Below are 15,743 nucleotides of genomic sequence, written 5' to 3'. Positions count from 1 at the left end.
TTAAAAATCATACAATGTGATTTTCTGGATTTTTGTTTTAGATTCCGTCTCTCACAGTTGAAGTGTACCTATGATAAAAATTAGACCTCTACATGCTTTGTAAGTTGGAAAACCTGCAAAATCGGCAGTGTATCAAATACTTGTTCTCCCCACTGTATTTATGTTGCTCTTACAATGTGTGTTTGAATGATACTGTAATATCTTTGTAACCTGAGTTCTGGATGAGTTTTGGATCATGAGAATAAAGTAAATACAAGAATATTCGTTATCAATAATCACATTTATTGAGAGGACATTGACCATGCACACTATTGGAAGGAAGAAATATACACATCAATAACAGCCTTGTTGGGGTTAGAACAGTACCTGCTTATAATATTTTAGTTAACATTATAAATCAATAAAAACAACGGAATCATTTTTTAAACTGACAAGTCCTCCTCTAGACCTATAACACATATAAGCTTGGAATGTGAAGGGGTACACAATAGCATGAAAAGCATGTGTCCCTCCTTTAGGATGAAACCTGTACAGTTATAACAGTATTAAGTAGTAAGTGAAACATTCTCAAACAATGCCCTCTTCGTATTAGGAACTGCCATAGGAAGATAGTGAGTTTTCACAGACATACAATTTTCTGTACAATTAATTATTTGTAGTTGCAGTATATGAGTGATAGCTATTGGCTTATGGTGCCCATGTACAGAAGTAAGATGAATTAATGACCAAACGTACTAGTTTCAGCTTTTATGGTTTATGGATAATAGTTAATAGGACTTAATATGACTGATATTTTATGCTTTTTATATACCAACGTACAATAACCCAACCTTGAAATATCACAATTAAAACATGTATACTATACTCATATGCAGATTTCTAACAAAAATATATATTAGTTATTTCCACCGAACCTTTCAGTCATTACTGCTACAATCGTAGGAGGTCAAAAACATGCCAATAATAGCGTTTAGGAGAACTCTTATTTTCCTGAGAAATAAACAAATTAACTTTTAAGCCTCGCAAAGACATCAATTTCCAAGCAATTCACACTGCGGTTCAGTGTAGAACTACACATTGCACATTTTCATGAAAAGAAGAATATACACTTTCTTTTCGAGTGTAACATAAACATTTTATAGAAAAAAAACTGTCCTCTAGGAACATGGGCATAGAAACTCTTTACTGTGGCCATCACAGACACAAACCATTCAGGGGAAAGGCCTAGAACTGGAAAAGCATAATGTGTTATCAAACGTTAATAACCTAAATTCTTCTCGTTAAATAAATCCTTCTTGTTTTTGGTGTGACTCCAGTGGAATCTCGATCTGTTGCCAGCAGGTATAAAGTAGTAAGTATAGTAACTTCTTGATACAGACTTTTTACAATAAGTCACAAATACTTGGGCCGACAGTGATGCGGTTTAACCTATCTTAACATCGCCCCAATCACATTGAATACCACCCAAAAACACCTATTATATTATTTTAAAAAGATAAATCCATCACCACCATAACATAAACCAAAGATCTACTCACATACAATACGGTACACACCAAACACACACGTAAAAAAACATTCAACCAAACAAAAACTAGAAATAAAACAAAAAGTTATCTTAAGACCACAGATTTAAAGTTATCTTAAGACCACAGATTTAAACGTAGACTCATATATGACGTATATGCAGAAAGTAAACAGTATAGTGGGTCAATTTCTACTGTGTTGGTCCCGTACCTACCACGCTCTAACAGCGTGAAGCAAACCTGTGCACATGAGCAGATACTGTGTGTGACTGTGTGAGAGAATCTTGCATCTCGCTCATCTCAATATTTGCGGTGCTGCTCGTGGCAACGTCATTTCACTGAGTTACCTTTAAATTACAATGACGCAATGTTCAAAGACTCAGTGACACTGTTTAAAAATGACTTTAGTGCTCTATGTGGGAAATACTGAACATGATCTGCTAGTTGTGAAGAGAGAAGGTGATTGCCTGAGTCAAGCTGAGGGCGCAGAGATAGGGTTCAAAGGTCTTCGAACACAGCCATGTGATAGGACAGAAGAGTTTGACTTCAGACACTTACAAGCTGAGGCTGGAGCTGGGAGCTACAGTACAGTGTGGATGGTGGAGTAGTTGCATTGTGGTGTTTTTGTAAAGTATTTGAAGAGAGAGTTGGGCTGAAGACAGAACAGAGATACAGTGTCCACTGGCAAGTGCTGTATGTGTGTGTGTGTGTGTGTGTGTGTGTGTGTGTGTGTGTGTGTGTGTGTGTTTAACACCTGACAGCATTCCCATTATCCTTCTCTGTGATCATGACGGGGAGCGGGCTGCGGGGTGGAAGGGGGCGGAGGGGGTCCATTAGGGAGGCGGTGAGGGAGGGTGTCAGGGAGGGCATACGGACACGAGGCGCCTCAATTGAGTTCCCTCTCACAGTGATGTGGTCCCAGCCACCCTGAGGAGAGAGAGAGAGAGGAAGAGGGGGAGAGAGAGAGAACGAGAGAGTGTGAGAGAAAGATAACAGACGGAGAGAGACAGTCAGACAGCCCCCCCACCAAGAAAATCTTCAAATGTAATGTAAATGTAAAGTCATTGTTGACTCAGAAGCAGGTTGGTGGGTTAGGGTCAGGGTTAGAGGTAAGGTTAAGGGTCTCACTCCGATGCCGTAGTCCCAGGACTGTCCCTTGGGCTCCATGGGCTGAACCCCCAGACGGTGACACACTGTCCCACAGCTCAGACTTTGGCTGCCTTGCACCTTGTCAGCTATGATCCACACCTACACAACAACGAGAAGGGTTGAGTTAGTCAACACAGTGCAATGTAAAGAGCGTTGAATTTTGAGAAAAGAGAAAGTCATTATGATGAATTACTACCAACAACAACCACCCAGGTTTTAGATTGTAGGTTCTGCTCACCTGGTCTAGAGGTCCTACGGAGACCTTGCGTACATTGTTGCAGATGTGTTCCCATGACGATCCCTGGGGGTAGCTGGGAGTCAGGCCCTGTCTGAACCACAGGTTACCTGGATAGAGAGCACAGCATTAAAATCCTGCTAAAAATAAATAATTGAGATGGTACAACTAATAGACAGCTGATAATAAAGGCAAATGTCATAGTATGTCATAAAATTATTGTCTGTTGTACCATTTTGATCCACAGTGTAGACCGACGTCCTCCCTACAGACACCTGTTGGAGCGTCTGTCTGGCAGGAGAGGGGATGTGGTACCAGCAGTCTCCTGCAGGGGGCAATAGTACATTAAACAGCCAGTGGTTAGTCTACTTTCATCATAAGGTGCATCTCTGTGATATGAACCAGAGCCCAGAGAGGTAAGCTCCTTCAAAAAGGAAACATTGAGCTACAGTATCACTGTAAAGCACTTTGTGACAACTGCTGATGTAAAACAGCTTTAGAAATACATTTGAGTGATTGACTGAACTGTTAATTAGCAGTAATACTGAAGGGAGACCCTTGGTTCTGTCAGAGAGTGTGGGTTCTGCGTGGTTCTCTGACTGACCTGCAGGGCTCTCTGCGGACACGGAGCCCCTGTAGAAGGCAGATCCATCCCTGGCAATGGCCCACACCTGGTTGGCCCCACCGATGGAGATAGACTTAAAAGGCTGGTCTGTGCCCACGTGAAGCCACGACGTCCCCTAGAAACACACACAACCACTTCAGTTATCAAATACAATGTGTGCGTATTCATGGTGAACATGTGTGTTGTATGTTTACATATTGTGTTTGTGTGTGTGACTCACGGCAGGCGTCAGTAGGGTGACCCCAAGTCTACAGAGCACGTCTCCCTTGTTACTGATGGCCCACAGAGGGACCGGCTCAACACTGCTCTGAGCTCCACATGGGACGATGGTCACGTCACTCAACGGGATGGGCGGGACTTCCTGCCACGGCCCTGTGGTTGTCAGTTTACACTTCCTGTCAGAGGAAATACACACACATATATATACAAAAGTGTGTGGACACCCCTTCAAATAAGTGGATTCAGCTATTTCAGCCACACCCGTTGCTGACCGGTGAATAAAATCGAGCACACAGCCATGTAATTTCTATAGACAAACATTGGCAGTAGAATGGCCTTACTGAAGAGCTCAGTGACTTTCAACGTGGCACAGTCATATAGGATGCCACCTTTCCAACAAATCAGTTCGTCAAATTTCTGCCCTTCTAGAGCTGCCCCGGTCAACTGTAAGTGCTGTTATTGTGAAGTGCAAACGTCTAGGAGCAACAACAGCTCAGCTGCGAAGTTGTAAGCCACACAAGCTCACAGAACGGGACCGCCGAGTGCTGAAAATCGTCTGTACTCGGTTTCGAACACTCACTACCGAGTTCCAAACAGCCCCTGGAAGCAACGTCAGCACAAGAACTGTTGGTAGGGAGCTTCATGAAATGGGTTTCCATGGCCGAGCAGCTGCACACAAGCCTAAGATCACCATGCGCAAGCGCAATGCCAAGCGTCGGCTGGAGTGGTGTAAAGCTTGCCGCCATTGGACTCTGGAGCAGTGGAAACACGTTCTCTGGAGTGATGAATCACACGTCACCATCTGGCAGTCCGACGGACAAATCTGGGTTTGGCGGATGGCAGGAGAACGCTACCTGCCCGAATGCATAGTGCCAACTGTAAAGTTTGGTGGAGGAGGAATAATGGTCTGGGGCTGTTTTTCATGGTTCGGGCTAGGCCCCTTAGTTCCAGTGAAGTGAAATCTTAAAGCTACAGCATACAATGACATTCTAAACGAGTCTGTGCTTCCAACTTTGTGGCAACAGCTTGGGGAAGGCCATTTCCTGTTTCAGCATGACAATGCCCTCGTGCACAAAGCGAGGTCCATACAGAAATGGTTTGTGGAGGCTGTTATAGCAGCAAAGGGGGGACCAACTCCATATTATTGCCCATGATTTTGGAATGAGATGTTCGACGAGCAGGTGTCCACATACTTTTGGTCATCTAGTGTACAAGGGTTGTTAAAATAGGAGATAAGTCGCACCTAGACCAGTGTACCGGTAGTTAATTTAGGTGTGTTAGTAATGGGCTGGAGCAAAAACATGCACTCCTTGTGGGTCCCCAAGACCAGGATTGAAGAACTCTGCCCTAGAGCTGATCTAAGGTCAGTTATTGTGTTTCCCCCAATGGCTAAGGTTAGGATTTAGGTAGAGTAAAGCTGATCCTAGATATGTGCTTACGGGCCATTTTTCTACCTAGAGCTCAAACTCAGGGTTGTTTAAACAGAGTACTGAGTCGGCAGAATGAGGCAGACCAGACCATTGTATCACCTAGGTGGGTGCTACACTTCAGTAGTGGACTATCCAGCCTACCTACAGAGGACCAGACAACGAATGAGGTGCCTGATCAAAAGCACCGGGCTGTCTAAGTAACTGACTGACGCTGCTCCCTCTCTGTGCCATCGAGGCTCCATCCGCTTAAGTACTGCCCAGCCTTTCTGAACTACCTGGCTGAACAACACCTCGTCATCTGAAGCTGTGGAAGACCATCGCCCAACACCTGCCAGATCTCTACATTTGTTTTGTTTGTTTTTACAGCGTCTTTGAGATTCTCTTTGTAATGAAAAGCGCTATATAAAATACTTATATTATTATTATTATTATTATTATTATGTGCTGACTAAACAAACAGTGATGAGGGAACAGAGCCATTGTTCTGTAGTAACATACAGTACCTGGCCCATCGCCTACGACGAACAAAGTCCTTCAAGGTCTTGTGGCCATGATACGACCTGGAAGAGTCCATACAGAGGGAGAGAAAACACATGATAGTGAGGTAAACAAATATTATGGTTGCTTTCATGCAGGGAAAAGATTCAGCTTGATATGCGATAGATAGACCAATGAAGATGTATTGGAGAAGGTTAGATACACTTACGTTGGGAAATCAGCTGCGTATTGCCAACCCTCTCTGTCTGTCCCTCCGGAGATACCGTAGTCAATGGCCCAGTCTGCTACCTGATAAGAGACAAAGCAGTTAGCAAAACAAGCTTTGTTTGTAGGACCGTTTTAGACATCTACTGGTACTCTGTGCATGTTTAGTTCAAAAGTGATAATGTCCATAGAGCTCGCCAGCTTGTAGTCCTAAAAAACTGAAACGAGTTACCCCTGGTTCGTTCAGCCATTCCTATGGGGAAAATGAATGGGGAACGAACGCCGAAAATAAGGTCTGAGGTTTACACAAGCTTAGGAGATCTTATAAGTTTTGTTCTATGAGATATCAGTCAGTTAACATCACCTTTATGAATTATGAAGCCTTTATGTACTTGATTACATAAATGCTTCAAAATTCACAAAAACTGACGTAGCTGATGAAGATGATCTCATAGAACAAAACGTATAAGATCTCCTAAGCCTGTGTTTACCACAGACCGTATTTTTGGTATTTATCCTAAACTCCTACAAAATCCCCATTCATTTCCCCATAGGCTTTGTCCAATGAGCCAAGGCGGAGTTAGTGCCTACAAAAAGACGCCATTACTATTGCTCTCTATTGAGGGTAAAATTGACATTTCTTTGTCCTTCTAATGGTACCCACCCATGTCCAGTGAGGGGATGGAGGCTTGGTGTTGGCCTTGGTACACTCCTGCAGTCCCGTCGCATCACTCCACATGTAGCGATCTGTTGGGAGGCCTCTGTTGGTATATCCTGTGACTGGGTTCCACCTCTGGTTTTCATAGATGTAGACACACGTCACATCTGTCTGGGTGTAGATGTTATCTGTGCTGCTGGCCAGACCTAACAAAGACAAGAGAGAGGTTATAGTCAGGAGCTGAGACAAAATAGAGCTGATAAATACCCTTTCACCCTGACCAAACTGGCCCTGCGCTTATGTCCGCGAGCACAATCGTGCGCATGTTGATTTTGTCTATCCCCACCAGATGCAATCATGACACACTGGTAAAAATACCAAAACTAACTGAGAACCAACTATATCAATTTGGGGACAGGTCAAAACACACAAGAAACATTCATGGACATTAAGCAAGGTTGCTAGCATTTGTCCTGGAAGATAAACATTGGGTTGTTATTTTACCTGACATGCACAATACGGTGCTGAATCATACAAAATGGTGTGTTTCTCTACTCTGACGATTAATCCACAGATAAAAGGGGAAACCTAGTTTGTTTTTTGTTAGTTATCTTTGATTAATCTCTCCTCCAATGAGTAGATGGGAGAGGCGGGACTTGCAGTGCATTGAGCGTCTCAAATAGAACCAAGTTCTATTTTAGCGTTCAGCAACGCAGATGTTCGTTGACGCGTGCAAGCAGTTTGGGTGAAATGATTGAATAACATGCAAGCGTTAATTTATTTTGCAATGCTCGCACACACAACGTTGCCGGTTTGGTTTCCATGTTAGTGGCTATAGAGTACTTGGTTATGTTTGGCATATGCTTTAAGTCCAGTCCAGTAGGTTTATGTTTAGTATATATTTAGTGTGTTTACCCTGGAAGAATCCACCTCCATAGCCGCCAGTGTAGACCCAGGCAGTGTGGTCATAGCCCACCCCCCAAACCACCCCCAGACTGTTACACTCCACCAGACGCAGGTGACCCCCCACCTGACGCCAGAACCTACAGACACACACACAGACAGAACAGACAGGACAGACAGGACAGACAGGACAGACAGGACAGAGCAACGTGTGGTTAGAGACAAAGGAAAGAAAAGTCTAACATTTTCCTTGAAGAGTGACTGATAAAACATTTGTTGACAGTTAAGACTATTCAGTTGTAAGTGCATATTTCTGATCAATAAATATCTATCTATTTATCCACAAATAACAAATTCATGATATACTGTAGTTTTGTAATCATAGGTTTCATTTATCAAGCCTTTATAAAGCATTGATAACAGCCCAGAAGACGTGTCTTACATCTGGTCACAGGGTGTGGGGTAGGGACAGGCCTCCAGGCTAGGTGAGGGCTCACAGACGAAGATGTCTCCTTTACAGGTGACTGACCAGATGGCCTGTTTAGAGGGGGGACCCTGGATCCCCCGGGAGTCACAGCACGACACACTCAGCAGGGCCAGCTGGGGGTACAGAGACATAGTCAAGACATTAAGGCCCCACTTTTACCAAACGACAACTTATAAAGGATGTATATAGCATACGTAAAGTCTTCATAAGCCCTACATAGAGGCAAAGTCGTACTACATAAAGGGTCATATAAAAATATCGTTATATCTGGTTCTTTGTGGCATAACCCTTTCGCCATCCTATATTTAGCATGACATTTGCTTATGAATAAAACATATGATTTTCAGTGAAAATGGAGCACTGTACTGTGTGTCAGGTTCAGGTGTAAGACAGTGATCATACAACCTACCCAGTCGTGCATCTCCACCTCGGTGGCAGCAGCCAGTCTGATAGGCCACCTCTGTTTAGTCCTCTCTGCTGTGTAGATGGCAAATGTGTGTTTGGAGTCATTCAGCACCGGCACCAAGATAGTCACCTCATTGATGAACGCATGCAGGTACTGGAAAGAGGGAGGAAATTAGGAATAAATAACTCATTACAGATCACAGAAAACACACACACAAACAGACACACACATAAGCACACAAAGACATTGTGGCCCTCCCCTCACCTTCTTCTCCTCGTTGAAGGTGTAGTAGAGGAAGAGGATGCCGTCCTTGTTTCCCTCGGGTCCTGAGAACTGCTCCAGGACAAACCTCACGTCCACCCACTTATGGGGCTTCCAGTCCCTCCACCACTGCATGGTCCCTTTCTTCACCCACACAGACTGGGACGGAGGTGGGGAGGGAGGGAGAGGAGGAGGGGAGGAAGGGAGAGAAGGAGGGGACGAGGGAGGGAGACTAATCAACGTCTATACAACAAGGACAAGTCATAAACAGACCTAATTAAATCAAGCAAGCAACCAAAAAAAGCATTTGTAAGCGTTCAAGTTGTAAGGACTTTCAAGTTGTTGGTACCTGTTCTATGGCCTGTTCGTAATGTTTAAAGTGGTCCATCTCTCTCTTAGAGCGTTCGCTGAGCTGATCAAAGATCTGTTTCCGCCAGGCAGCTGTCTGGGCTGGACTGATGGACAGACTCATGGACTGGACTGAAGATGTCAGGGCTGAGAGAGACAATAAGACAAAGGTCAAAACTTGATCAACAATGTGTGAGGAAACACTCCAGTGGCTCAACAACAACAACAAGGAATAAGCAGAGCGACACTGTTACATCAGTCAGAAGTGTGTATTCTGGTGTAATTGTGAGTTGAAGCTGGAGTTTTGCATATTGTTAGGCTTGTTTTGATATGCAGGAGAAATACAATTTCAGGGCGATACAATATCTACAGTATCTGTGTCTCACCTGTGGCAGAGCTGAACCAGTTGAGCTGGGAGTGACAGTCCACACCACAGCCTCCTCCACTGACCCATGCCCAGAGCGGGTGTTCATCCGCCCCATAAGGCTCCCCCTGATACAGGGTGTAGGTGGCCACCGAGGACAAGCTACAGGTGTCAGCCGAGTCCCCTCTCACCACGGCAGGCCCCACAGCCAGGTGAGTCTGGGTCTCTTCCAGGTCCACATTACTCCACTGGGGGTCCCCAGGCCCTCCAGACAGGCTGGGGGAAAGAACCAGGGCCGGAGGGGGAGACTTGGCCTCTGATTCCCCAAGAGCGACTTCCTCTTCTGGGATAGAGGGACTGGCAGTGGCGGCAGCGGTGGCCCCCTCCCGTTTGACCTCGCGGTCAGAGAGCATCTCAGAGATGAAGCTGTCGCTGGTGACCTTAGGGATGCGTGGTTTAGTGACGTCAGGGTCGATGGGAGGGGGCTTGGGGGGAGGGGAAGAAAGGCAGGCCCCTACTTCTAGGACCGCCCTCTGTGGATCGCCCTCTGTGTCCGAGTCTTCACTCATCACAGACTGGGCTCGGACCTCACCACTGAAGAAACAACCAGCACTGTGGGACGGACGGAGAGAAGAGAGAGAGAGAGTCAGAGAGGAGAGAGTGACAGAGTGAAAGTGAGATAGTAAGAAGGAGAGAGAGAGAGAGAGAGAGAGAGAGAGAGAGAGAGAGAGAGAGAGAGAGAGAGAGAGAGAGAGAGAGAGAGAGAGAGAGAGAGAGAGAGAGAGAGAGAGAGAGATTAGTATTACACAGGGCACCCAGCTGGCAGACTGTTTGGCTAATCGTTTTATGTAGACGAGATTGCCCAAGCATTGGAAATGTGTGTGTCCATGTCCACCTGTGCAGACTGCTAGTGCTGGCGGAGGAGTGGGACATGATGTCTCCGTCTCGGGGCACGTTGACAGCCTTCCAGGCTTTACCACTCAACTCACTGGAGGTCACACCCTGACGGAAATAAACTGCCCGGTCCACACAGCTGATACCCCACACCTGGACAGTGTCAGAACAAACAGACATTGACCTGTGTAGAATGCCTGACCAAACCTGTTTCAGCACTATGGACAGTGGCAAGTGAATATTTATAAACCACACCCAGGGAACTTACTTGACAATCTATTAGAAGATCTGTTAATAAACATTGATCAAAACCTTACCTGGTCGTTGAGGCCCACGTTGATCATGACCATCTCCCCGACCATCCCGATCCAGCCTGAACCACATGGGTTATGGGAGTTGATGCCACGCCTGAACCATACCTGACAGGTACAGAGAGATGATCATCAGGAACATACTCCTGACATTCTCACAGAGTGAGAGAGGGAAAGATATAGAGAGCATAAATTAAGCACAAAAGACTAAATGAGAGAGTGTTTCATATATATAGTCTTACTTTGTTGTCCTTGGTGACGGCCCACACTACGTTGTCCCCCACAGCTATGTGGATGGCCCCGGCTTCTGGGTTGGGAGAGTCCACCACCACCCAGGAGGAGCCTGACAGACAGAGAAGAGAAAAGAGACCATTAGACGCCCAGGTCTGACAGGACAGAATCTCTCTCTCTCTCTCTCTCTCTCTCTCTCTCTCTCTCTCTCTCTCTCTCTCTCTCTCCCTCTCTCCCTCTCTCTCTCTCTCTCCCTCTCTCCCTCTCTCCCTCTCTCTCTCTCTCTCTCTCCTCTCATAAACAGACACAAGCATGCGCTCTCTCTCTCCTTCTCTCTAACATACACACACACACTTCCTCTGTCAACCAGCCACCTTGTGGGCAGTCTCTGGTGATGCCCTCCCTGACGATGAGTTGACCCTCCCAGAGCACAGCCCAGACCAGGTCCCCTGGACCACAGCTGATCTGCACTACCTCCCCAGGCAGAGACACCTCCTCCCAGCCATCCCCCTCTGGGCTGTGGTGGTGGATACCCTCACGAAACCACACCTAATGACACAGATCAAACACACACAGGCAATTAGTCAATCAAATTGATTTGCTCGTTTAGGAATACATTTGTGTTGTATGTGTGTATGTGCATGCATTAGTGTGCGTGTATTACCTTGCCCTGTAGAGAGACGGCCCACAGAGACAGCCTCCCCCTGGGCTCCTCACTGATCTCCCAGCCCCCACAGCTGATGTCATTAAAGGGGTCTGGTAGGGGACCACTGTGACCTTCTGATGGGATCTGGTAACACAGAGAGAGACGGGTCAACACACACACAAGCACACACACACACACACACACACACACACAGGCAGGCAGGATGGCACAAGTGAGTACACACAGGCGTAAACACACATGCAGGGATACATGGATGGACACACACACAGGCCTAAACAAACCTACAGTACAATACAAAGTATGTACATGAAGAAAGCATTCACAGCAGAGGCACACAGTTACATCCTGGTTGTGACAGGTGATTATCATGCTCCAAATACACACCTTGGCCCAGGTGTCCGTGGCCTTGTACCTCCTGTAGCGGATCCATCGCCGGCGACGGACACACGAGTTCCACTTCTTGTCTTTGGTGTAGGTGGCAGGGAAGTCTATGGCATAGGTCCAACCCTGCAGATACACAGACAAACCCATTCACACATTAATCATCATAGGTGAGGGATAAGACAAGGACATAGAGGGAGGGAAGGAAAGAGAGAGGGAGAGAGAGAGAGAATGAGAGAGAAAGAAAGAGAGAGGGAGAGAAGAGGGAAAATATAAAATGGGGGAGACAAGAGAGAGAGAAAGATAGCGAAATGACAGAAAGAGAGAGTGAGAAAGAGAGCGAAGAACAACAGACACTCACTCCTTTCTCTGTGGGTTCTCCTCCAAAGGTCTCGTCAATGTACCAGTCCCCCTCCCACTCCCAGTTGGTCGAGGGAATTAGGAAACTGTCCAGGGGTTGATGTTCCAGCCCTGTGATGTCACTCCACTGCCAGCGGTCGCTCGGCAACAAGCGATCCGAGAAGTTATCCACTGGATTCCATCGCTGAGAGAGAGAGAGGGAACCATAAATGCAGCAGGTGCAAAAGAAGCACAAATACAGACACACACACACACACACACATACACACACTAGTGATGCGCAGGTCAGCTGTTTGTTCACCCGCACCCGCTAACAATTGCTAATAACCCATCTGCAAACGCGCGACTATATGTGATAAAGTGAAAACATGAGGCCTGCACCCAACCGTAACCCACAGATATAGAAAATGCACTGTACAGTCAGAGATGGCGGAACGATTTTTTGACAGGCCTATTTAGATAGTCCTATGTTTCTGCTTATATTTTCCGACATTTTGGTAGGCTATTTGTTAGTCAACTTGTCTATAGGCCTAATTAGATACATGCAGCTTCTCTTCTGTCATTACATGTTGCCCTAGAAGACTAAATAAACCCTTGATCGTCAGAATAATGTCTTAAATCATTAGAATGAATGGTTCAACCTAGTTGCCATGGTAAAGTTTGTTTTCTCTTTCATCTCTGCTTCTCTAGCGGAGAAAATATGTTTATCGACCGGGGAGGAAATGCAATAACAAGAAAATAAATACAAATGGAAAGATTTTCCGTGCAAAATTTCCAAATGACATCAGTTTGACCGTTTTTAAGGAAATTAAAAGCTGTTAAAATAACCCAAAATGTTACTGATAAGACTTCAGTTCGTCTTGGATGCATATTTGATGTGGTTGAAATACTCTCAGCTTTTATGACGCTGATAAAGATAACACCTTTACAGACAGTCCCTAAACTGTTCCATTCTGTTTCATTCTCTCAAAATGCTGAAATAAATAAATAATATTTCTCCACTCCCTTTCCCGAGTCAAAATTAACATTTGGTTTATCATTTTACTGCAAGGAATGCTTAATTCTGCAGGAGTTAATATTATATTAGGCTATGTGAGAGGTTATTGACCTACAGGCAGTGTCCAGATTTCAGTTAGGCTACTATTCCATCCATTTAACCGAATACTGTTCTGGCCCTCCCTTCTATTTATTTTCAACTCTCCGTTTCGCAGCTTTCCTATTATTGAATTAAACTTCGACATTTTCCTTTTTGCCTCAGTGGATCGAGGGTAACTTTTTCAAAAGCATTTGGAAATTGCTGTATATTTGGCGCCCTACAGTTAGGCCCTAAAGCTTAGGCTACGTACGAACACAAGATACAAATAATGAAAGAAGAACCTCAATGTAGCCTATAGATATGACTTGCACAATAATTATGCATTGATGGATTTTTTTATTAATAGTTTTCTTTTTATTTAACCGGCACCCACCGCCCTTCATCCACACACTATTTCATGACCCTAAACCTGTCCGTCCCGCGGACACACACACCCTGTACCTGGTTCTCGTATGTCTCCTCCTGGTAACGTATGGGTACATCACTAGAGTGGACATTCAGGTAAATGTGGTGGTCACAGGCGATACCCCAGCAACACTGCTGCACGGCTGTCACCCTCTTAAACTCTAACACGGCATCATGACACTGCTCCCACTGCTGCCCTCCGGTGGACAGGCTGTACACGCGCCCGTACACATCCACTGCCCACAGCAGGGACACAGGCATGGTCAGGCCTAGGGAGAGGGAAGACATACCAAAGTCAGATGCCTTGTTTTCATTTAGAAAGAGGGGTGATAAATGGGGGATTGGAGGATGGACAAATAGCAGAGGTCACAGAGAGGGAGGAGTATAGCTTAGGGGTTAACAGCTCAGTGCCAGTAACCGAAAGGTCGCTGGTTCTAATCCCCGAGCCAACTAGGTGAAAAATCTGTCGATGTGCCCTTGAGCAAGGCACTTAACCCTAATTGCTCCTGTAAGTCGCTCTGGATAAGAGCGTCTGCCAAATGACTAAAATGTAAATGTATAAGGGGGTATGGAGAGAGAGAGGCATAAAAGGGAGAGAGTTCCCTCAAATTACCCTCCTTGAGAGGTACACCCCCAGCCAAACTGCTTGGTCTAATAATAAGGAAATCACATTTCTAATTAAAACAGTCCAGTGATGTAGCTAGGCCAGTGCTGCTGAATCAGCATGCTCACTGCTGACCTTCTGTTCAGCTCTCCCTCATGGCCCATGGCCCTGCCTCATCTCTCTTCTGAAAGCAGGGAGTGCAGAATAAGCTATAGTACAGAGTCTATCTCTATTCCATTTATGGGTAAAAGGCTAAACTGACCTTACACCAGTGTCTAGGCCGGGGCAGCTTCAACCTATTCCATCCTTTCCTGATCCAATACATTATGTAATGCCTGGGGCGAGTGATGCTCTTCAAAGGTGTAGCCCCTGTCACAAGCAATTAATAAACTGATCTAGCCAGAGAGATAAACCTCAGTGTACTGTCTGAAGCAAGCTGCGACCTGATCTAGTGACTCGCCCAATTGACTCGAGAGTCTCTAGATACTGGTAGTTGCAAACTGCAACATTGTAACTCACTGAGATAATACTGTGGCAAATGAATGACGTTTGCTACATTGTAATAGGGCGGTGAATGATCAACATTGATACAAAGTAGCTTATCTGGCACCTACGTGACACATAGTAGCTAAGCTTTTGGTTGGTTTATAAAGTAGTCTACTGCAGCATGCTAAACTTATCGCAGGTAGACTGCAATTTTTTGCATAACAGCTGACTGCTGCTATCAGCAAATCTACAACCACATAAAGGACACTCAACATTACAAACGTGGCATAATTATCCAATGAATGGCCTGGCTAGCACAGAGTAAATATTAGCTTGACATTGCTCTTTAAGGCATTACAGGGAGGCTTACCACTAAAGCACAGCAAGAAATTAAATAGTTAGCAATAGCTCATCACTTACCGTGTGTTCCCTCTCATAAACGGTATGGTAAGTCACTACAATTCATTCGTCATCAGATTGAATATACCATTAATTGCGATATTTTCTTTAATCCGAAACAGGAAGTGTGGTGTTTTACTGTAAACGCGGATTGGCTGCTGCACCAACTGAACCAATGGCTGAATTTGTCCAGTAGGCGACACTAGTAGCTTTGTTATTATAGGGCATTACAAGGTCTGATAATAACATTGGAAAATATAATATAATACAATATTATATAATACAATACAATACAATACAATATTGCTCTTGTCTTTCCTTACCAGCACTGATTTTGCTGATAGCTGCTTTATTGAGGAAAGTTTCACTTACAATGATTGTGATGTGTGGTTGCATTCACTGTAAGTCTGCTGAATGGCCAAAATGTAAAAGTCAATTTGGTTAGAACAGAAATTGGCTTTTCCCCCAACACCCCCAGACAGACAAACACTGGATATAACCGCTAGGAGTAGAGAGTGGATATCATAGAATTACCTAGGCAAGGACAGTAATGTCCTACAGACAATCCCCCAGTGTTGTCTCATGCTTTTCCTTCT

At 45.1% G+C, this 15,743-nt stretch overlaps 1 protein-coding gene across 1 annotated transcript; it reads right to left on the bottom strand.

The window, feature by feature from the left end:
• Nucleotides 1–261: 261 nt before the first annotated feature.
• Nucleotides 262–13,923, bottom strand: tecpr1a (tectonin beta-propeller repeat containing 1a). Its single transcript, XM_084141355.1, has 23 exons — nt 13,695–13,923; nt 12,159–12,341; nt 11,801–11,923; nt 11,414–11,539; nt 11,124–11,298; nt 10,761–10,861; nt 10,525–10,626; nt 10,209–10,360; nt 9,336–9,925; nt 8,951–9,096; nt 8,605–8,760; nt 8,344–8,493; nt 7,890–8,047; nt 7,460–7,587; nt 6,551–6,750; nt 5,891–5,970; nt 5,688–5,744; nt 3,756–3,930; nt 3,515–3,650; nt 3,143–3,235; nt 2,914–3,020; nt 2,655–2,774; nt 262–2,453 (listed from the first exon to the last, which is right to left on the bottom strand). The coding sequence occupies exons 1-23, from the start codon at nt 13,917–13,919 to the stop codon at nt 2,274–2,276; spliced, it is 3,663 nt and encodes a 1,220-aa protein (XP_083997481.1). The 5' UTR covers nt 13,920–13,923; the 3' UTR covers nt 262–2,273.
• Between the last annotated feature and the right edge of the window lie 1,820 nt (nt 13,924–15,743).

This window comes from Coregonus lavaretus (genome assembly GCF_964263955.1).
Source record: "Coregonus lavaretus genome assembly, chromosome: 25".
Classification (NCBI taxonomy): domain Eukaryota; kingdom Metazoa; phylum Chordata; class Actinopteri; order Salmoniformes; family Salmonidae; genus Coregonus; species Coregonus lavaretus.
Note: the sequence above shows the minus strand (reverse complement) of the source record. Positions and strands in the feature narration are given on the sequence as shown.

What these genes read in the sequence shown, in the direction of transcription:
- tecpr1a (XM_084141355.1), bottom strand. Translation starts at nt 13,919, where the DNA reads ATGCCTGTGTCCCTGCTGTGGGCAGTGGATGTGTACGGGCGCGTGTAC. An exon ending in CCTTCAACGAGGAGAAGAAG is followed by an intron (nt 8,494 to 8,604) that starts GTGAGGGGAGGG and finishes CCCTCTTTCCAG; the next exon opens with TACCTGCATGCGTTCATCAA. An exon ending in TACGCAGCTGATTTCCCAAC is followed by an intron (nt 5,745 to 5,890) that starts GTAAGTGTATCT and finishes GGACTCTTCCAG; the next exon opens with GTCGTATCATGGCCACAAGA.